Source organism: Oryx dammah, unplaced genomic scaffold (assembly GCF_014754425.2).
Source record: "Oryx dammah isolate SB20612 unplaced genomic scaffold, SCBI_Odam_1.1 HiC_scaffold_13, whole genome shotgun sequence".
Lineage (NCBI taxonomy): Eukaryota > Metazoa > Chordata > Mammalia > Artiodactyla > Bovidae > Oryx > Oryx dammah.
In genome coordinates, this window is record NW_024070197.1 from 18,190,336 (window position 1) to 18,214,586 (window position 24,251).

At 37.0% G+C, this 24,251-nt stretch overlaps 1 protein-coding gene across 1 annotated transcript in view; it reads right to left on the reverse strand.

Moving 5' to 3' along the window:
* The window catches only part of ZNF260 (zinc finger protein 260), a 40,652-nt gene extending 19,210 nt beyond the window's left edge, over positions 1-21,442 (reverse strand). The window contains exons 1-3 of the mRNA XM_040252988.1: positions 20,417-21,442; positions 19,141-19,267; positions 12,062-15,261 (exon numbers count right to left, since the gene is read on the reverse strand). Of these exons, the coding sequence (XP_040108922.1) occupies positions 13,850-15,261; positions 19,141-19,267; positions 20,417-20,425 (1,548 nt within the window). The 5' untranslated portion in view covers positions 20,426-21,442 and the 3' untranslated portion in view covers positions 12,062-13,849. Of the gene's footprint in view, positions 15,262-19,140; positions 19,268-20,416 lie in introns of the transcript that reaches the window.
* Positions 21,443-24,251: the final 2,809 nt, after the last annotated feature.

Genomic DNA, 24,251 nt, shown 5'->3' on the forward strand with positions numbered 1-24,251 from the left:
TATAAAAATTCTGATTTTGTTTGAGGGGGCACTGTGTCAAACAACAAATAGGAAAAAAAAACACTTTACATGTTTCAGATGTAAACAAAAGCTGTTAGATGGGATTTCTTAGACGGTTCTTTAAAGGGGGGAATGTGGGGAAGGCTCAGTGGACATGTATTCTTTTAGCCTTCTTCCTTTTCTCCTTCCTGCCTGGAAAGTGGATATAGTGCTGTTCATGCAGCAGCCATCATATAACCATGCATCCACTAAGAAAGGAAGGGTAAGAGAATTAAAAGTATTATATTAAATGAAAGTAGAGGATTTTAAATAGTGTATATTGTATGAACGTTATTTGGTAAACAAAACAAAATTTACCTATAGGTGCATGAAATAAATAGTAGCATTTCAATTCTTTTTGTGGTAATGTTGACTGAAAAACACACAATGTGATGATAGCCATGAGTTTCAGTTTATTTGAGTACTTACTGAGCACTATAGCCTGGGAGACAGCCTCTCAGAAAGCTCTGAGAAATTACTCTGAAGGTGTACATGTGATTAAAGACACATCTTGGTAGACGGTTATTGCCAATCATGAAGAATAGATATCTTGGTTAATGATTTTAGTGCTTTCCTAAGTATGGGAAGATGCAAAAATCCAAGTTCATTAAAAAATTCTTGTGAAATAGTTCTAAATAAAGGCTCATTTTCACAGAGCATAGAATGACTGATCCTGAATTTCTGTTCAGTTCAGTTCAGTTCAATCGCTCAGTTGTGTCTGACTCTTGGCGACCCCATGGACCACAGCACACCAGGCCTCCTGGTCCATCACCAACTCCTGGACTTTACGCAAACACATGTCCATCGAGTCAGTGATGCCATCCAATCATCTCATCCTCTGTCGTCCTCTTCTCCTCCTGCCTTCAATCTTTCCCAGCATCAGAGTCTTTTCCAACAAGTCAGCTCTTTGCATCAGGTGGCCAAGGTATTGGGATTTCAGCTTCAACATCAGCCCTTCCAGTGAACACTCAGGACTGATCTCCTTTAGAATGGACTGGTTGGCTCTCCTTGCAGTCCAAGGGACTCTCAAGAGTCTTCTCCAACACCACAGTTCAAAAGCATCAATTCTGTGCGCAGCTTTCTTTATAGTCTAACTCTCACATCCATACATGACCACTGGAAAAACCATAGCCTTGACTAGATGGACCTTCATTGGAAATGTAATGTCTCTGCTTTTTAATATGCTGTCTAGGTTGGTCGTAACTTTTCTTCCAAGGAGTAAGCATCTTAATTTCATGGCTGTAGTCACCATCTGCAGTGATTTTGGAGCCCCTCAAAATAAAGTCTGTCACTGTTTCCACTATTTCCCCATCTATTTGCCATGAAGTGATGGGACAGATGTAACGATCTCAGTTTTCTGAATGTTGAGCTTTAAGCCAACTTTTTCACTCTCCTCTTTCACTTTCTTTAAGAGGCTCTTTAGTTCTTCACTTTCTGCCATAAGGGTGGTGTCATCTGCATATCTGAGGTTATTGATATTTCTCTTAGCATTTCTCATGATGTACTCTGCATATGAGATAAATAAGCAGGATGACAATATACAGCCTTGACATACTCCTTTTCCTATTTGGAACCAGTCTGTTGTTCCATGTCCAGTTCTAACTGTTGCTTCCTGATCTGGATAGAGATTTCTCAGGAGGCAAGTCAGGTGGTCTGGTATTCCCATCTCTTTCAGAATTTTCCACAGTTTATTGAGATCCACACAGTCAAAGGCTTTGGCATAGTCAATAAAGCAGAAATAGATGTTTTTCTGGAACTCTCTTGCTTTTTTGATGATCCAGCAGATATTGGCAATTTGATCTCTGGTTCCCCTGCCTTTTCTAAAACCAGCTTGAACATCTGGAAGTTCATGGTTCACGTACTGCTGAAGCCTGGCTTGGAGAATTTTCAGCATTACTTTGCTAGCTTGTGAGATGAGTGCAATTGTGTGGTAGTTTGAGCATTCTTTGGCATTGCCTTTCTTTGGGATTGGAGTGAAAGCTGACTTTTTCCAGCCCTGTGGCCACTGCTGAGTTTTCCAAATTTGCTGGCATATTGAGTGCAGCACTTTCATGGCATCATCTTTCAGGATTTGAAATAGCTTTACTGGAATTCCATCACCTCTACTAGTTTTGTTCGTAGTGATGCTTCCTAAGGCCCACTTGACTTCATATTCCAAGATGTCTGGCTCCAGGTGAGTGATTACACCACTGTGATTATCTGGGTCATGAAGATCTTTTTCGTACAGTTTTTCTGTGTATTCTTGCTACCTCTTCTTAATATCTTCTGCTTCTGTTAGGTCCATACCATTTTTGTCCTTTATCGAGCCCATCTTTGCATGAAATGTTCCCTTGGTATCTAAGTTTCTTGAAGAGATCCCTAGTCTTTCCCATTCTATTGTTTTCCTCTATTTCTTTGCACTGATCACTGAGGAAGGTTTTCTTATCTCTCCTTGCTATTCTTTGGAACTCTGCATTCAAATTGGTACATCTTTCCTTTTCTCCTTTGCTTTTCAGTTCTCTTCTTTTCACAGCTATTTGTAAGGGCTCCTCAGACAGCCATTTTGCTTTTTTGCATTTCTTTTTCTTGAGGATGGTCTTGATCCCTGTCTCCTATACAATGTCACAAACCTCTGTCCATCGTTCATCAGGCACCCTGTCTATCAGATCTAGTCCCTTAAATCTATTTCTCACTTCCACTGTATAATCGTAAGGGATATGACTTCAATCATACCTGAATGTTCTAGTAGTTTTCCCTACTTTCTTCAATTTAAGTCTGAATTTGGCAATAAGGACTTTATGATCTTAGGATGTTTTATTGTAGTCAACAACTATAGAGGCTAATGACTTGATTCTTGTAGAACTGGATGGTGATTTGCAATTCTCCCTTTTTGGTAATAAATTCAACCAATGTTTGGGAGACGTTTGTGACCAATTTGTCCCACAATGCTAGAAGACTCATTCCTAGATCAGGTCGTTGTTCAGTTCAGTCGCTTAGTTGTGTCTGACATTTGCAACCCCATGGACTGCAGCACAGACTGCACCAACTCCCAGAGCTTACTCAAACTGATGTCCATAGAGTCGGTGATGCCATCCAACTATCTCAACCTCTGTCATCCCCTTTTCCTCCCGCCTTCAATCTTTCCCCAGTGTAGAATTATTGGACTAGGCAATGTTTAATGATAGTCATAAAACTACTGTACCCTCATCTGTTGTACTAGTCAGTTATCGTCTAGGAATTGATTCCCTCTTGTTGCTTCTTCCCATATCTAGAGTTATACTACTACAATCATTTTGATCACATATATATATATATACATAAAACCTATCAGGCTCCTCCGTCCATGGGATTCTCCAGGCAAGAATAATGGAGTGGTTTGCCATTTCCTTCTCCGATATATAACACTATATTTGGTTAATTGTTCACGTTGCATAGTCATCATTATCTTTATTGGAGGCTCAGTCAGACATTTGGTAATGCAAAAAACGATAATTTTGTAAAATTGGCAGAGTATAAGTAGAACAACCAGTAGCATAAGGTCATAACTAAGAATTTAAACCAAGAACTTCCATTCAGCATGGCCCAGTATATTCTTAGTCATCTGACCCAGTCTATTCCTTACCAGTTGCTGTCTTTAAAGATATATAAGTATTGTTCATAAGGCACTCAGCCTAATTTCCTAGTGTTATTAAGCTGATTATCTTTAGTACGATTTAATTGTTCCCAACAAACATATTATTCTGTTAAACTTAAATGACCGTAGCCTGTTAGCTATATAAAGCCATCCTGTAACAGGAGGGTCCCTCCTAATAATTGAGAATTTATATTCTTTCACTGAAATTTAGCTCGTTGCACTGAGCTTGAGTAACTTTGAAAGAAAATTCATATTTATGGCTAGGGTCAGAGCAAGTATGATTGACTGGCCAGCTGAGGGGGTCCCATCTAGTAATATCAATAGTGGCCCAAACAGAACTATAACTTCTTTCTTCTACAATAAATGTCCTAAGGGCTATCAACTCATTGCCTTGGAGAGCAGAAATCCACTAAGGTAACTCAGAGGCTCTGGACATAGGTAATTGACTATAAGCCCAACAGTTGGATTAATTTTTAAATTCTGCATAGGATTTTGCCTGTGATAGAAAACATTTGATTCATATGCAAAAGTCCAGTATGTCAAGAGAACACTATAAATAATCATATAGTTTAGGTTCTGAATCTTGGGAGAGCTTTTTATTTCTGATGTCTTCTTGTCCTGGTGTGAGTGTCATTTCCTCTCTGAGCACTGTTTTAAAGTGAGTTTGAGTTCAGTAGTCTGCTATATAGATCAGTATAGTGCAGGGGCCCATTTTGAGTGGGAAATATTCCAAGAGCCAGTTCCTTCATTTTTGCTGTACATCAAGTAGTTTGAGTTCTTTTTTTTTTTTTAATTTTTAAAATTATATATTTAAAAATTTTATTTTTGACTGCACTGGGTCTTACCTGCTTTACATGGGCTTTCTCTAGTTGTGGCAAGTGGGGGGCTACTCTCTAGTTACAGTGCATGAGGTTCTCATTGCAATGCATGTGGCTTCTCTTGTTGCAGAGTGCAGGCTTCATTTAGTAGTTAGGGCTCAAGGGCTCTAGAGTCCTAGATATCATTTTGAGATAGTGATTTTGTTTCCTTCAATCATTACCCAGAAATGAAATTACTCAATTCTCTGATAATTGTATTTTTAAACTTTTGAGAAACTTCTGTTTTCCTTAGTGGCTGTGCCAATTCACATCCTCACTAACAGTGCACGAGGGTTCCCTTTTCTCCACCTCTTCACCACCAACACTTGTTATTTCTTGTCGTTTTCATAATAGCTATTTTAACAGATGTAAGATAGTATCTCATTCTGGTTTTGAGTTGTATTTCCCTGATGATTAGTGAGGTTGAACATCTTTTCATGTACTTGTGGGTCATTTGTTAGAATTCTTTGGAAAAAGTCCATTAAGATCATCTACACATTTTTTATTTGGATTATTATTTTGCTATTGAGTTGTATGAACTTTATATATTTTCCATTTAACCCCCATATGATATGTAATCTGCAAATATGTTCTTCTATTCCATAGGTTGCCTTTTCATTTTGTTGTTTCCATTGTTGTACAGAAACTTTTTAGTTTGAGGTAGTCCCACTTGTTTATTTTTGCTTTTGTTGTCAAATCCAAAAAATCATTGCTAAGACTGAAGTTTGAAAGCTGACCCCCTTTTCATTAAGGAATTTTGTGATTTCAGGTCTTATGTTCAATCCCTTAATTCATTTGAGTTGATTTTGTGTACAGTGTAAGACAGTGGCTCAGTTTCATTCATTTACATGTGGTGTCCAATTTTCTGAGCACCATTTATGGAAGAGAATATCCTTGTGTCCAGTTTTCCCAGCACCACTTAGGGAAGAGAATATCCTTTTCCCATTGTATATTCTTGTCTTCTTTCTCATTAATTATAACAATGTGTGGGTTTGTTATAACAATGTGTGGGTTTGTTGCTGGGCTCTCTATTCTGTTCCATTGATTTACATGTCAGTTTTTATGCCAATACCATACTGTTTTATTTCCTAAGGTTTTGTAATACAGTTTAAAATCAGGATTATTTTATATTTCTGTGAAAAATTCCATTGAAATTTTATATAGTTGTGTTGAATCTGAAAAATCTTTGGGGGTAATATGGATATTGAAAAATATTAATTCTTACAACCCATAAGCACAGAATATTTTTCCATTTATTTATGTCTCCTTCAGTTTTTTTGTCAAAGTCATAGTTTTCAGTGTACAGGTCTTTAACCTCCTTGGTGAAATTTATTCCTAGGTATTTCATTTTAAAAAAATACTGTTGTATTGATCTATAGTGTTCTTGCCTGGAGATTCCCAGGGACGGGGGAGCCTGGTGGGCTGTTGTCTCTGGGGTCGCACAGAGTCGGACACGACTGAAGTGACTTAGCAGCAGCAGTGATTTACAATATTGTATTAGTTATAGGTATATTATATAGAGATCCAAAATTTTTAAAAATTGTATTCCATTTAAAGTTACTATAAAATATTGGTTATATTCCCTGTGCTGCACAATATATCCTTCAGTCAGTTCAGTTCAGTCGCTCAGTCATGTCCGACTCTTTGCAGCCCCATGAATCGCAGCACGCCAGGCCTCCCTGTCCATCACCAACTCCCGGAGTTCACTCAGACTCACATCCATCGAGTCAGTGATGCCATCCAGCCATCTCATCCTCTGTCGTCCCCTTCTCCTCCTGCCCCCAATCCCTCCCAGCATCAGAGTCTTTTCCAATGAGTCAGCTCTTTGCATGAGGTGGCCAAAGTACTGGAGTTTCAGCTTTAGCATCATTCCTTCCAAAGAAATCCCAGGGCTGATCTCCTTCAGAGTGGACTGGTTGGATCTCCTTGCAGTCCAAGGGACTCTCAAGAGTCTTCTCCAACACCACAGTTCAAAAGCATCAATTCTTCAGCACTCAGCCTCCTCCACAGTCCAACTCTCACATCCATACATGACCACAGGAAAAACCATAGCCTTGACTAGACGGACCTTAGTTGGCAAAGTCATGTCTCTGCTTTTGAATATACTATCTAGGTTGATCATAACTTTTCTTCCAAGGAGTAAGCATCTTTTAATTTCATGGCTGCAGTCACCATCTGCAGTGATTTTGGAGCCCCCCAAAATAAAGTCTGCCACTGTTTCCACTGTTTCCCCATCTATTTCCCATGAAGTGATGGGACTGGATGCCATGATCTTCTTTTTCTGAATGTTGAGCTTTCGGCCAACTTTTTCACTCTCCACTTTCACTTTCATCAAGAGGCTTTTTAGTTCCTCGTCACTTTCTGCCATAAGGGTGGTGTCATCTGCATATCTGAGGTTATTGATATTTCTCCCGGCAATCTTGATTCCAGCTTGTGCTTCTTCCAGCCCAGCGTTTCTCATGATGTACTCTACATATAAGTTAAATAAGCAGGGTGACAATATACAGCCTTGACGTACTCCTTTTCCTATTTGGAACCGTCTGTTGTTCCATGTTCAGTTCTAACTGTTGCTTCCTGACCTGCATACAGATTTCTCCAGAGGCAGGTCAGGTGGTCTGGTATTCCTATCTCTTTCAGAATTTCCCACAGTTTCTTGTGATCCACACAGTCAAAGGCTTTGGCATAGTCAATAAAGCAGAAATGGATGTTTTTCTGGAACTCTCTTGCTTTTTCCATGATCCAGTGGATATTGGCAATTTGATCTCTGGTTCCTCTGCCTTTTCTAAAACCAGCTTGAACATCAGAGAGTTCACGGTTCACGTACTGCTGAAGCCTGGCTTGGAGAATTTTGAGCATTACTTTACTAGCTTGTGAGATGAGTGCAATTGTGTGGTAGTTTGAGCATTCTTTGGCATTGCCTTTCTTTGGGATTGGAATGAAAACTGACCTTTTCCAGCCCTGTGGCCACTGCTGAGTTTTCCAAATTTGCTGGCATATTGAGTGCAGCACTTTCACAGCATCATCTTTCAGGATTTGAAACAGCTCAATTGGAATTCCATCACCTCCACTAGCTTTGTTCATAGTGATGCTTTCCAAGGCCCACTTGACTTCACATTCCAGGATGTCTGGCTCTAGATTAGTGATCACACCATCATGATTATCTGGGTAGTGAAGGTCTTTTTCGTACAGTTTTTCTGTGTATTCTTTCTACCTCTTCTTAATATCTTCTGCTTCTGTTAGGTCCATACCATTTTTGTCCTTTATTGAGCCCATCTTTGCATGAAATGTTCCCTTGGTATCTCTAATTTTCTTGAAGAGATCTCTAGTCTTTCCCATTCTGTTGTTTTCCTCTATTTCTTTGCATTGATCGCTGAAGAAGGCTTTCTTATCTCTTCTTGCTATTCTCTGGAACTCTGCATTCAGATGCTTATGTCTTTCCTTTTCTCCTCTCTTCACAGCTATTTGTAAGGCCTCCCCAGACGGCCATTTTGCCTTTTTGCATTTCTTTTCCATGGGGATGGTCTTGATCCCTGTCTCCTGCACAATGTCGCGAACCTCATTCCATAGTTCATCAGGCACTCTATCTATCAGATCTAGGCCCTTAAATCTATTTGTCACTTCCACTGTATAATCATAAGGGATTTGATTTCAGTCATACCTGAATGGTCTAGCGGTTTTCCCTACTTTCTTCAATTTGAGTCTGAATTTGGTAATAAGGAGTTCATGATCTGAGCCACAGTCAGCTCCTGGTGTTGTTTTTGTTGACTGTATAGAGCTTCTCCATCTTTGTCTGCAAAGAATATAATCAATCTGATTTCACAATTTATTTATTTTATACATAGTAATTTGTATCTTTATTCCCTACCCTTGCATTGCTCCTCCCCCTTCCCTCTTCTCATTGGTAACCACTACTCCTCTGTATCTGTGTTTGTTATATTTATTCATCTGTTTTATTTAATAAGTGATATCCTACAGTACTTATCTTTCTCTGTCTGACTTATTTCACTAAGTGTAATCCCCTCTAGGTCCATCCATATTGGTCCAAATGGCAAAATTTCATTCTTTTCTATGGCTGAGTAGTGTTCCATTGTGTATATATATGTGTGTGTCTTATTGATTTATAGTTGATTTACAATATTAGTTATGTATGTGTGTGTGTGTGTGTGTGTGTGTATAACCCACATCTCCTTTATCCATTCTTTATCCATTCATCTGGACATTTACTTAGGTTGCTTCTGTATCTTAGTTGTTATAAATACTATAGTGCTGCTGTGAACATTGGGGGCATGTTACTGCTCCATTTGGAGTGATAGTTTATATATTGCCTCTGTAAATGCCTACCAGATAAGAAGGGGAGGAATACCACCTAATAAGTGCTGTGTCACAACAGTCAATGCCCCAGTCATACTTACACCCTCTCAGTGGACCTGCCAGCCAGGAAATGAGGTGTGTTTCACAATCCTTTGGCTAGGGTGGCAGTCAGTGTTCCACTCACATATACAGTCTTTATAGATGCCCATTAGCAGGGATGGCTGTCGGGTCTCTGTTCACACACATGGCATCTGCATGTGCCTCTCCGCAGATACTTACTGGCAAAAAGGGAGGATGGTGCTGCTAGGTGTCATGTATAATAGTGTGAAAGATTGGCATTTTTTAAGTGTTTAGCCAGTGTAGAGTTGGCATTGTCAATAGGGTTTTGTTCTGCAGGTCAGCAACCTTCTCAGCCCTTTGGATAGAAAAAGCAAGTATACTTTGGACGTTTTAATTTTTTGTTATTGTTTAGGGTTTTGGTAGTTATTTGCACTTGGTGGTATTTCTAATTTCAAGCTTCTCAGGTGCTCAGGTTGGAATATATGGGAAGACAAAACAACAAAACACCCACTTCTCCCCCAGGGAACTCTCCACTGGGCTGAGTTTTTCCTCAAATCCCAAGGTCAATCCAGTTGACCTTCATTTTTCCAACTTGCAGTTTCTTTCTTATCTTTGCTCTTTACACATGTGAGATTTTTTTTTCCTGCTTCTAAGATTCTCTCTTTATCATGGATTTTAATCAATGTAATTATGAGTCCTTGGGAATAGTTGCACCCCCGACCCCACCCCCATCCCCCTCTGCCTTGTTTCTTGTGCTTGGAATGGGTTGAACTTAGATCTGTGTGTTTACAGTTTTCATCAAATTTGGAAAGTTTTCAGAATTATTTCTCCAATTATTTTTTTGCCCCCTGCCCATTCTTCTTCCTGTCTTTCGGGATCTTTACTATACATAATTAGGCAAGATGAAGTTGTCCCACAGCTCTCTTCTCATTCTGTTTTTGTTTCAGTTTAACAGTTTTTATTCAAGTTTGCTAATGCTTGCTTTTGGAGTGTTTAATCGATTAATCCTATTAAATGTATTCTCAGACACTATTGTTTTTAACGTCTAGATTTGAGTCTTAAATATTTTCCACATCAGTACTTACCAAGATCAATCTCTCTTGTTTCTTTTTGGACATGCAGGATATAGTTTTGTACTGCTAGTATCTATTAACAAATACAAAATCTTGTAAGTCAAATACAAAATCTATGTTTGTCACTTCTGGATGTGTTTCTATTGATTTTTCTATTTAGTCATGTGTGTCTGCTTATAAAACTGATTTACTACCAGGGAGTATGAAAGTTACCCTCAATATCCTTGGTATTTTTACATTTCTATAAATATTCTCAAGTTTTGTTCTGGAATATACTTATGATAGTTGAGAACAGTTTGTTCAAGATTTGCTTTAAGCTCTGCTGGGTGGGACCAGGAAAGCCTTAGTCTAGTGCTAACTTGCCTCTCTACTGAGGCAATAGCTTTTTGAGTAATCTAACCGGTGCCTTGTGAATTATGAAGTTTACCATTCTTGCTCAGGGGGACACAAACAATTCCTGACGCTGTGTGAGCTCCAAGGATTGCCTTTACTCTTAAGCATTTCTTTTGCTGGTCATAGGTGGTCTCCTTGATCCCCTGCAGTGATTAGAACTTGACTAAAAACTCTGCCCTGCCAACTTTAGCCATCACTGCCTCCCTGGACTCTCAGGTCCATCTTTTCTACTTAAGGGGGTTACAAAGTTTCTTTATATTACCCCTCCCACTGCTGAGATGTGGAAATGCTCTCTAAGCAGTACACTGGGTCAAATGTATGGACCACATTTGTTTGTTTATACTTTGTTAGGCATGACCATTATGTTGTCTGGTGTCCAATGTCTGAAATCATGTATATCTCATATTTTATCTAGTGTTTTGTTATTTTAGGTCAGAAGGTAAATCCAGCCTGTATTATTCCCATTTTTGGCTGCAAACAATGTTAAAAAAAAACTCTGTGCTTAAAAATTGCAAGAAAGCAGAGCTTCCATATACCATTGTCCCAATTTGCCTAATACTAACATTTTACATTACCATAGTATAATGATGGAAACCAGGATATTAACATTGGGCACAATACTATCAAACAAATGACAGGCCTTCACTGGCTTCCATCAGGTTTTCTCCACTAATCTTCCAAAAATTGAATTCACAATCCTATGTTGTATTTTGTTCCCTTGCCTTTTATAACCTGGAAAGGTTTTAAACTTTGGAGAACTAAGGTTCTGCATTTTGGATCTGGCTGCAGTTCTCTCATTATTAGGACATAGTTATACATGTTTTGGTCTTCCCAGGTGGCACTAGTGGTAAAGAACCTGCCTGCCAATGCAGGAAACCTAAGAGACACAGTTCAACCCCTGGGTTGGGAAGATCCCTTGGAGGACGGCATGGCAACCCACTCCAGTATTCTTGCTTGGAGAATCCCATGAACAGAGGAGCCTGGGGGGCTATGGTCCACTGGGCCACAAAGAGTCGGACATGACTGAAGCAACTTAGCACATAGCACATGCATGTTTTGCCGAGAACACTACCCAAGTATTTGCCCTTCTTAGTTAGTGAATCACCTTGATGCCAGTGTCACTGTTGGTGATTATTTGGGTAAAGGGGCTGTATGCAATGTTTTGTCTTTGTAATTAAATCCTTGAGAGAGATATTATGAGATAGTTCTAATATCCCATTTTCCCCTTATACTTTCACCTTCATATTTACCATCCATCAATGGATTTTTTTATATAATTATAAAATTATGGTGATTTTCTATTTTCCTCATTCCCTTTATAAAGTAGAAATCTTCATCATTAAATTGAACCAGAATTCCTTCTTTGGGGTAGTGAATTTCATGGTTCATGGCAGCAATAAACAGGATAGGTCAGGAACATCTCCTTGTATTTGAAGGGAAAAAAAAAACAAAGCTTCCAAGTAGTGTAGGGAACATGTGGAAAGGATAAAGGAGGGAATGAAAAAAAAAAAAAGAAAATGGAAACAAGTAAAGTTTTGTCAATTTGAGCACCATGAACAAGAATCAAAAACAACAGTTTACAACAATAATTATATTCTGGTTTATCAGATTAGCAGACTGTGAAGTGACAGAGCTCATAACAAAGTTCAAAGAAAAATATTAATGATATATGACCAAAATGTAGCTATAATTACAAATAAGGGAGACAATAAGAATGTTGTATTAATTTTTTAATTTATTCATTAGCGTTTCAAAAAATACGTATCAAGACACATGTTTACTTGTCATTAATTTTAAGTCTGTATATAAGGTTTAGATAGCTCACTGTTTTAATTTGTTCAAGCAAGCAAAAGATATTAAACCACATGAAGAATTGTGGGGTAAGTAGTTCTGGAGTACTACCCAAGAAGAGGGAAATTAATCAGCACTGATGGTAACTTAGAATAACCAGGTAGAGTAGGACAGAAGAGTAACTCACCAGTGTGGTAACATGATAGCTCAGGAAGTAGAGTGAGGTATTAATAACAATATTAATAATTATAATACAATTGAACTATTTCAAAGATATGAAATAGCAAGTATCCTAATAAGGATAGTAACAGAGACTCATTCTTTTATTCTGTAGGACATAAACTACCTATCAGTTATATACTTTTATTAACTGCTAGCTTAAATAAAATACTAATAAGGAATATATAAGGGAAGCATAGCTCAATAATACCCAATTAGAAAACAGCTTACTTACTACATCATGCAAAACTGGGCAGGACATCAATCTCAAAAATTAGAATCTAATGAATGATAGTGATGTAAATATATGTAAATATAACAGGTAAATATTCTTATAAAAAATCTGTTAACCAGTTTGGCTTTTGATCACTTTGATTAACAACCAGGTCCACTTTCCTAAGAAAGAGATGATGGGTGGTTAAGATTTGCAACCTTATTAGCTGTCTTATTTTCTTTTTCATTTGTTTTTTCTGAGTCAGCTGAGACTACTAAAATCAAAGGTCTACTGATAGTCCAACTGCCAACCACAGTAAGACAACACTGAGTGGGAATAACAGGGAAAATTATAATTATAAAACCCAATCAAAGCCATGCAATAGTAGTGTTTATAAACCCTCTTTATTTAAGTTTAGTGATCAATTTATAATCCTTGCAATAGCTATAAAGTTTCCCCTCCATTTAAAGCTACTAAGAGACTGCTAAGATTGGGTTAGAATATTTTATGAAATATTTAAAAGGCCATTTCATTTGGATCCTGACTGGTACTGCCTAGAGGTGAAAAGGTTCCTTAAAGGAATTGTGTTGCAGGAGGTATTTAGGGAAATCTGTTGTGTCAAAACAACATAGAAACTCAAAAAGAACTCAAACATTTGATGATAATGGAAAGTTTAAACATCTACCATTAAAACAAAATCAATAGAAAAGAAATCTACACAAACACCTTGCAGGACCACAATACTTTAAAACCATAGTATCTGAGAGTTCTGGCTCTTTGGAGAAGATAAGTATACCATATATAACAAGCAAAAAATTAGAATGCAAAAGATATATCTGAGCAATATTACAGAACAGTAAGCCCCAAACAATAAATAGCCAAAAAAAAACAAAAACACAAGCACCAAAAGTAACTGTAAGCAAAACATCCATGGATAAACTCATATGAAAATAACTCAAATAATTGATAATTAGGAGAATACATTTCTCACACATTTAAAAAATGGATTAACAGGGACCATCCTATGTGAATGGATATTCAGAATGTTGATTGATATAAAAAGGAGAAATATTTGGCAATATTGAACAAAGCTGAAAGTATTTATCACTTATGAATGAACAATTCTGCTTCTAGAATGGCCATAAATTCTGAAAACAGTTTTAAAAGAGTGAATCTTGTCAATAATTACATAGGTTTTTTTCAGTGAAACTCAGAAACAAACAGGCTTTATACATGTCTTTCATTCAAAAGACTCCTCCCTAGTATAACTTGTTCAGGATCAAGTAAGGTGCCTGCTCATACTAAAAGCATTACCACATTCCTTACATTCATAGGGTTTCTTACCATTGTGAGTTCTCTGATGTTTTGTAAAGGATGAACTGTGTCTAAAGGCCTTCCCACATGCTTTACATTCATAAGGTTTCTCTCCAGTATGAATTCTCTGATGTTCAGTAAGGGCTGAACTGTGTCTAAAAGCCTTCTCACATACCTTACATTCATATGGTTTCTCACCACTATGAATTCTTTGATGTTGAATAAGAGCTGAAGTAAGTCTAAAGAACTTTCCACACTCTTTACATTCATAAGGTTTCTGACCACTGTGAATTCTCTGATGTCGAGTAAGTTCACTACCTACTCCAAAAGCTTTCCCACATTCCTTACATTTATATGGTTTCTCGCCAGTATGAATTCTCTGATGTCTGGTCAGGGATGAACTATTTCTAAAGACCTTTCCACATGCCTTGCATTCATAGGGTTTCTTACCAGTATGAATTCTTTGATGTCGAGCAAGTTCTCTACAGACTCCAAAAGTCTTCCCACATTGTTTACATGCATAAGGTTTTTCACCAGTATGAATTCTTTGATGTTCAATAAGCTGTGAACTAATTCTAAAGACCTTCTCACATTGAATACATTTGTATGGTTTCTCACCAGTATGAATTCTCTGATGTTCGGTTAGCTGTGAATGAAATCGAAAATCCTTGCCACATTCCATACATTTGTAAGGTTTCTCATCAGTATGGATTTTCTGATGTCTAGTAAGTTGTGCGTGTACTCTAAAAGATTTCCCACAGAAAGTGCATTCATAGGGTTTCTTATAATCCTGAATTCTTTGAAATGAAGTGATTTCTTCAATTCTTCTAAAAGTCCTTCCATATTCCTTACATTTATAGCACTTCTGATTATCACGGTGTACACTAAGGGCTTCATAAAAACTAAATACATTTCCACATTCCATACATTTACAAGGTTTCACACCAGTATGAATATTCAGTTGTAGGGTATGGGGGTCATCTACTCCAAAAGTTTCCCAATATTTACTACATTCAGAGGTTTTTTTACCACTATGTATTTTCTCATATTCATCAACGCTTAATTCACAACTAAGGACCTTCCCATACTGCTTATATTTAAAGGGCTTCTTGCTATCATGAAGCCTCTGATGTAATGTAAGAAATTTGTGATTTCTGTAACTGGGCACCTTTTCAGAGATGATTTTTATTTGACTGAAACATCCCACTTCAGGTCTTTGTACTTCAATCTTCCTTTGGCTTTGCCAATCACTTCTAAAAATGGAGTTCTGAAGGCCAACTAATTTACTGTTTTCTATTACTTCCCACTGAGAATTATTTTTCTCAAGAATGTCCTTCTCTACAGATAAAGTCTTTGTGTCGTACTTGGATTCCAAGTCTGAAAGAAAGGGAAAAAAAACTTCTTTTTTCATGTGTCACAAAAATAAAAGTTATAAAATGCACAGTAGAAAAACTGAAAATATTTCACAGCATAAATGAATGATTAAAATAGTTATAAAGTTGGAAGAAAGGTAAAGAGAGCTCAGAGAAGGATAAGAGCATAACATAAGGATGTGAAGTCTGTGATAAGAGATATGGATTGGCAGTGGGTCTGAAATTTTGGTGTTGGATTATCACCTAGTAAGCTTGTCAAACACTGATGTGCATGAACTAATCCATAATCCAGATAAACTGAATCAACATTTACAAACATGGAATTCAGTTATCGGCTGTCTTGTAGAGATGCTGCGAATACAGATGAAAATTTGATAATCTATACATTCTAACAGTTTTCTGAGATTTTTCTTTTTTCTTTTATAATACCATCCCAATACTTTACCATGGATAACAAGGTTCTGCTTATAAGACAGTACTTTAATCCATTATCCCCTTTCACCTAATCTTTTTTCACCTCCTACTTCAAACCACATTTCCTATCATTTAGAGATACCCACAGATGTTTCATTTCTCAGAAATGGACTCCTTATATACCATCTCCTTTTCATTGTCCAGGTCTAAGAGTTAGTACCCTTAGAAATGATGTACTACTAGCTGACTCTAAGTAAGCTCATATATCCATCTCTATTCCAATATCTAGTTCCTTGCCTTCATACCCATTTTTTTTTCCAATTTTGTATTCTGAAATTTTCTCTGTTGTCATACTGTTTATTTCCTTATTCCTTAAACTTCAAAAAGACAAAATCATTTTATGTGCCACTGAATATCAAGGCTCAAGGTCATAGTAGTTGACAGTTACAAGAAAAGTAAATCACTGGTTGAAAGGAATCTAAGAATAAAAGCAAATATTACAAATATGTCACTGGAGAATACAGCTATCAAAGTAACTATAAGAATAGTGCAATAGTTACAGCATGCCTCCATGCTTTTAAAAATATCACACAACACTATAGTGATTTTATATACACAAATTTATATACATATGAAATTTCTAATATAGTAAGATATATGTATATATATAAGTGTTTATAAATGATTGTTTTCTAATTGTCTCTCTACTTACACATATTATCTCCATCATTGCTATTAATTTCCTCCTATGCATACTCATGAGTTTCTTTATCCCATATATCAATAAAGATGATATTTTATTTACTTCTCTTCAGTAGCACTGTCACTATTATTCATCTATCTTATTGAAATCCTAGTTTATATTTACATGTTTTCCTTCATGCTCTTTCCCAAATACTCCATTTTCTTATACTCAAAGCTAACCATTGCTATATTTCCCCCAAAATATCAGTGTTTTATATTATTATAATAGGTATATACCATATTTTAAGGCTTATGCAGTTCTGAGTAAAGCTGTGGCTGAAATGCTATGTAAAAGTGGAGGTAGGAGGTGGGAAAAAAGGGAGGTGGAGGTGGGAAATAGTGTAAGGCACTTTGTAACAAACAATCTGTTGGACCTAGCTAGAGAATGGCAATCAATGAGGGAACAACCTGAGGAAAATCCAAAGTGACTGATACACACTGTATGATAAAGAACAAAAATAATTTCCTGTGACCGAATTATGTTATGTATAATTAAGGTGAAATAATGCAAACATCTTATTTGACTGCAACAATAAAGTCATAAATGAATGCCTTATCAGTAAATTAAAAGTACTTCCTTTTAGAAATGAAGAAGCTTTCTATCAAACAACTGTTCAGTTGTTGTGGAAATGTATTGAAATTTCTGAGAATAGTGGCACTGAAAATATTACATATTGAAAATCCATGAAACAACATTAGTCACAAAGAAAGGATTTAAATGTTTATATTAATAAAAATGAAAGATTGAAAATAACCAATGCATACATCCCATTCAAGAAGATAGAGAGAACAAAGTGACCTAAAGAAAAGATGAGGGGAGAATTGAATAAGTACAGAATCAAAAAGTGATGAATTAGAAACATGTAAAGAGTATAATTAACAAATATAAAATGTAAATGACAAAGAAAGGAAAGAACCATCACAGAGGGTATTTTTTAAAATGATATAAGATTCCTCTGCTAATCAATTGGAAAATGTTGACATAAATTATTTTGTAGGTAAATAAACAGTGAAAACCCTAGATGCCATAAAAGTTGGGGGGAAAAAAAAGAACAATTTGCTAGAAAGAGATAAAATTGTCAAAGACTTACCTCCCATGAAACAAAAAATCATAAGCATGCCTATTGCCTAAGTTGTGGCAGTAAGCCAGGTAATGAGCCAAGGCTCCTAAAATAAAGATCTGAGCCATAACCTGGAGCAGGGAAGGTAGAAGATATGCCCTTGACGGTTGTGACAGAAGCAAGAATGTTATAATATTAATGAGTCATGACAAAAGACACAAAAATTATCTGAAGGAGACCACCATTTTGACAATGCAAGAATCGAAAAAGGGGGAAAAATACTTTGTGTACTAAAATATGTTAAGTAAACAACTACATAAAATTTATAGTTAGAATTTTTATTTTTATTTTTATAGCTAGTATTTTTAAAGAAGAAGCAAAACATAAAACATGGGAGACCAGAAGAACTCACTTTTAACCAACTGAGGTTTATGGTTTAGGATAGGGAAGATACAGAGTGAGCCTAGGAAAACTTCAGAAAGCAATAATATATGCAAGAAATAAAGAATCAAGTCAATGGTACACAAAAATCCATAAGGAATTCCTCAGTATTTATATAGCTAGGTATCAACAATCAAAGGCTGTGATGGGCTAAAGTATACTAAATGAATAAAAATCAACAAATCCATAATGACACATAAAGAAGAGGTCAGTCAAATGGAGTTTCCCCAAAACATCACAGGGGCTTGCCTCCTCTTGGACAGGCTAGGCTTTTTATTCTGGTGATGACTTTCCTTGTTTCATCAAGTCTTTACTTTCCTGGCCCCATTTACTTGTCACATCCCACACAACCCTCCAGAGCAACTTTCTTTCCATCAGTAAGGTAGTTACAACTGGCTTAGAAATGGAACACCCTGCTTACAGACAGAAATGTAACACCCTGCTTACAAGACAGAAATGTAACATAATAAAACCTGCTTCTGACACTAATTAGCCATGTAACCTTGGAGAGGTAGCCTAAATATTCGTTTTAGCAATCTCCCCAAAGAAAAATAATGCAAGTAGTATTTATGTCATAGGGTTACAGAATTAGGTAACTCAGTATATTAAAAGGGCTTAAAACAGGGCCTGGTACAAGGCAAGAACTACATGAGCTGAGAGGAAAACAAGTAGCTTTCTAAAACATTAAGAGGTCCTTGCTAGAATTCTGACTTAATGTTAAATGCAGAGTTCTTTAACCTCATAGAAGGTGTAAGATAATACTTGTATCAGGCAATGAATATGAATTCTGTTTGCCAGTCTAACAACATAAATTACACATATTCTTTTGATAATCATATCAAATCAAGACAGTATGTTAGCTGTTCTCCCAGAGGTGGGTAAGGAAATAATATAAAGAACTTAAAGCAATTCTGGGCTCAAACAAAATACAATAGATACCTTAAAGGATATACTCTATGTATCCTGTAATCAGATCTAGCTCTCTGGGTATCAAGGAAGGCAGAAATTATATGAAGAAACTAAAAAGGGAATTCATACAAATTATATGAAGAATGATGAAGGTTCTAAAAGGAGGTGTCATCTCCAAAACCATGCTCAATCCATACATTTGGAAACTTGGAGAAGAAATTCATCTAGTGTCTTAAAAGATAGCATTGAGTTAACTGAATGTCAACTGATAGTCTATAGAACATATTCTAAATTATGTGAACAGCCAAATTTACCCAATGAGACCAAGTTGCTGTAATTTTCCATCATCACATCCCAGTACAAGTCCCTCTGAGCAGAATCCAGATATTCCCACTCCTCCTGAGAGAAGCTGATGACCACATCCCTGAATGTCACCAATTCCTAAAACAAGAAACCACATATTACATGTAAAATTGAAGGAAACATTTTTGACTAAAAGATTAAAAAGAATTAAACTATTATATATAGAATGGATAAACAACAAGGGCCTACTGTATAGCACAGGGAACTATTAATATCCTGTAATAAACCATAATGAAAATATGAAAAAGAATATATACTTGTATAACTGAATCACTTTGCTATATAGCAGAAATTAACACAACATTGTAAATGAACATTGTATGTCACATGCCTGTGGCATGAATTATCAATGATAATGAATTTCTACATCCTTGCTCCTCGGTACAGGAAAAATATATAGCTTAGAAAATAGGGTATGGACAATATTTTAAAATTTCTTACAACCCCAAGTTCATCACTGTTAATCACCATTTCACATTATATAAGAATTATAACTTCTAATGAAAAATTATTTATTAAGTGCTTTTTAGTGGCTGCAGAGTAGTGTGCTTGGTGAAAATATATCTGCCTTAATTATATTTGGGCTTCCCTGGTGGCTCAGAGATTAAAGCATTGGCCTTCGATGCGGGAGACCAGGGTTCGATCCCTGGGTCAGGAAGATCCCCTGGAGAAGGAAATGGCAATCCACTTCAGTATTCTTGCCTGGAGAATCCCATGGACAGAGAAGCCTAGCAGGTTACAGTCCACGGGGTCGCAAAGAGTCGGACACGACTGAGCGACTTCACCTTAGACATAGGTTGGATAATGTCTTCTCCAATTCTGAAATCAATAATAATCTACTGTTTATGTCTGAGACTAGTCAACATCAAATCCAATCTATCTGGAAAATCACATCTGTTCAGAAGTAGAGTTTGCTCATATGTTATTAAATGGATCCATTTGCTTTTTTTCTCAAGAGTATGTAAAAGGATGGTAAATGCCTCCCTCTGGGGATTCCATTTCTACCCTATAACTGCTCTGAACAAAAAATCTACACATAGGAATACTGAACATTATTTGGAAAAGAGATAGGCACATAGAAGGTACAGTGTGCTGTTTGACTCCAACTCTCACTAGAAAGTGAAAATGGGGATTTTCATGAAGATGTGGGGGGCAGGCTCTTAAAGCTGTTTTCTTGGAAGATTCAGATAAATGAAATGTTCACAAAGGAGAGAAACAGCAACTTACATGGTCCATGGTTAGAACTGTAAAGAATTGATCAAGGAATTCCACTTCTGGTATGACAGCATGAGGAGTTCTATGGAGATTGTCTCCATTGAAACTGGTGAAAATTATATATAAAAACAAAGCAAATGAAGAAACATTTGTCAAGAAAATCTAGTAAAACTTACTAAGAACTATAAAAGTCTGAAGTATCTGAATCTAATCTGCACTCTTCCTTATCCCTCCATCCTAGTGAGAAAAAGATTCTATTCCAAACTAGTACAAACTTCCTCACTCCTCCTCAATCCCTTCTCCCAGTCAGATAACTATCTTCCTGGGAGGAGTAGAACATCAGCATTTCTCATCTGCCCCCAGCTACCTTTCCTCAGGCAAATGCAACTAAGCGATGCAACTGCCTAGCAGCCAGGTAAGAACTGTACGCTGTACCTTGGGTGTGGCACTGCTGAGAATACTGGGGTTCCAATCATCTTTGCCTTGGCTCATGGGGTAGGAGTTCCATGCCAAGAGAGGGAAGCTGAGACCTAAGACTACTGAGCAACCCCCTCTATATCCCTCTGCATTTGCAATGGAGTGTGCAGAAGTTCAAGGGTAAGGACATTCTCAAAAACTGGAAATTTTAGTGAAAAGCTATTGGGGTTAGTGAAAGGCTATAAAGATTGAAAAATTCATTGGAAAAAAATTCATTGGACATAAATGCTAAATTGTAGGCAGGCTAGTTTGTCAGAAGGGATCAGAGAAAGATATTTGGGGAGCCCTTCCTATTGTCAGAACAAATCTCAAATACTGACTTGATTTCCTTAGTCTGTGAAGCAGTGTATCCCCAGGGCATTACTGAAAATAATAGTGCTATCAATCACAATTAGGGAATCTTAACAGCTTGGTGTGGTCAGGTAAAGAGACACTCAAAGAGCCTTGTCAAAATCACTGTCATCCAAGGGTGACTGTAATAGTCAAGTCTATACCCCAAGGAGCAATATTAGAGATTTACACGATAGGGGAGATAGATTTCACTTAATTAGTTTCAGTTCAGTTCAGTCGCTCAGTCATGTCCGACTATTTGCGACCCCATGAATCGCAGCACGCCAGGCCTACCTGTCTATCACCAACTCCCGGAGTTCACTCAGACTCATGTCCATCGAGTCAGTGATGCCATCTAACCATCTCATCCTCTGTAGTCCCCTTCTCCTCCTGCCCCCAATCCCTCCCAGCATCAGAGTCTTTTCCAATGAGTCAACTCTTCGCATGAGGTGGCCAAAGTACTGGAGTTTCAGCTTTAGCATCATTCCTTCCAAAGAAATCCCAGGGCTGATCTCCTTCAGAATGGACTGGTTGGATCTCCTTGCAGTCCAAGGGACTCTCAAGAGTCTTCTCCAACACCACAGTTCAAAAGCATCAATTCTTCAGTGCTCAGCTTTCTTCACAGTCGAACTCTCACATCCATACGTGACCACTGGACAAACCATAGCCTTGACTAGATGGACCTTTGTTGACAAAGTAATGTCTCTGCTTTTGAATATGCTGTCTAAGTTGGTCATAACTTTCCTTCCAAGGAGTCTTTTAATTTCATGGCTGCAGTCACCATCTGCAGTGATTTTGGAGCCCAGAAAAATAAAGTCTGACACTGTTTCCACTGTTTCCCCATCTATAAAAGAGCTATTTCTACATAAAAGATTTAACAGAGTTGGAGATAAGCTTTCCTTTTGTTTAGGAACATAATGAGCACAAAAGATCTTCAAAATGGGCGGGAACATGAAGGAAATTTGTGACTGAAATAAATTACTTCTACAAACTTGTGAACATCCTTTTGTTTTATCACACCAATGCAATAGGATACATTCACTATACACATACTTGAATTAACAAAATTAGAGATGGTAGTAGCATTTTCAGACTAAATAAGAAAATGTATGTAAAAGAGGCAGAAATGTATTTGGTACAGCATGTGTGCTTATTGTGCTGTGTACTCAGTCGTGTCTGATTCTTTGTGACCCTGCTAGGGTTCTCTGTCCATGGAATTCTCCAGGCAAGAATACTGGCATGGGTTGCCATTCCCTTCTGCAGGGATATATTTATTATATATGGCTTAATTTTTTAACTTTATTATTCAAAAACTAATATCATTTTAGCTATATAAGATTGATTATAAATGCAATCTTAGTAAAACAGATTCATATACAGTATTAACAATTAGGAATGTTCTTTTCCTATGTAAAAAGTTTGTCTTATCTGCATGGTATTATATCTCATTTATGTAATGTGATTAAATTAGTTTTTAAGATTATATACAGTTATATAAATCCATGAAGTTACAGATATTCTGCAAACAAAACCAAACATACAAAAAAAAAGTTAGGAATTATATAGAATAATTTTGAACATAATTTCAACAGATCTGTGGTCCTTTATGAGTACCAAAATGGAATTAAATTGCCTTAAGAATTTCTATTATGGATATTTGCACAAATCTGGCTATTAAAAATTCCTTCTAAGTCCTCTTAAAATTAACTTTATATTTTCATTACTCTTTAGTTAAGAAATTTATGAGGAATATTTAGAATCTCCACATAAGAGCAACTTTTTTTTCTTGAGAATTTAATTAAGTACAAGGTATTTAGTAAGTGCTCTAGAGCTATGCCCAGATTAATGTATTCAATCTTCATAAAATCCATAAGGCACTAATGTGATTATTATGAACATTTTATAACAAGAAATTACAAAACAGAGAGCCTAATAATAATTTCCTTGGAAAGAAAGTTTTGACCAACTTAGACAGCATATTAAAAAGCAGAGACATTACTTTGTCAACAAAGGTCCATCTAATCAAGGCTATGGTTTTTCCAGTGGTCATGTATGGATGTGAGAGTTGGATTGTGAAGAAAGCTGAGGGCCGAAGAATTGATGGTTTTGAACTGTGGTGTAGGAGAAGATTCTTGAGAGTCCCTTGGACTGCAAGGAGGTCCAACCAGTCCATCCTAAAGGAGATCAGTCCTGGGTGTTCATTGGAAGGACTGATGTTGAAGCTGAAACTCCAATACTTTGGCCACCTGATGTCAAGAGCTGACTCATTGGAAAAGACCCTGATGCTGGGAAAGATTGAGGGCAAGAGGAGAAGGGGACGACAGAGGATGAGATGGTTGGATGGCGTCACCGACTCAATGGACGTAGGTTTGGGTAGACTCCAGGAGGTGGTGATGGACAGGGAGGCCTGGTGAGCTACGGTTCATGGGGTCGCAAAGAGTCGACACAACTGAGAGACTGAACTGAACTGAATAACTATTGACCTCCTTGAAATACAGTGAATTTGAACAAGCAACAGAATTTTAAATTTAGTTTTAATTAAAATAGAAAAGCAATATAAAATGTTTTTCAGTTAAACACAATGTTATTGTTTTGATGCGAGTATATTTCACCTTGAGCTTCCCAGGTGGTATTTCTGGTGAAGAACTCACCTGCCAGTGCAGAAGACCTAGGAGACGTGGGCTTGATCCCTGGGTTGGGAAAATCCTCTGGAGGAGGGCATGGCAACCCACTCCAGTATTCTTGCCTGGAGAATCCCATGGACAGAGGAGCCTGGCGGGCTATGGTCCATGTGGTCCCAAAGAGTCAGACACGACTGAAGCAACTTAACATGCATGCACGCATACTTCACCTTAACCACTGAAAATTTAGTATCCAAATTGAGACGTGCTGTAACAATAAAATATGCACCAGATTTTGAAAACTTAGTAGGAAGCTATGAATGTAAAATACTTCAATTTATTTATGTCATTTTATGTTGAAATATTTTAGATATATTGGTTCAAATGAGATGCATTATCAAAATTAATTTCAACTGTTT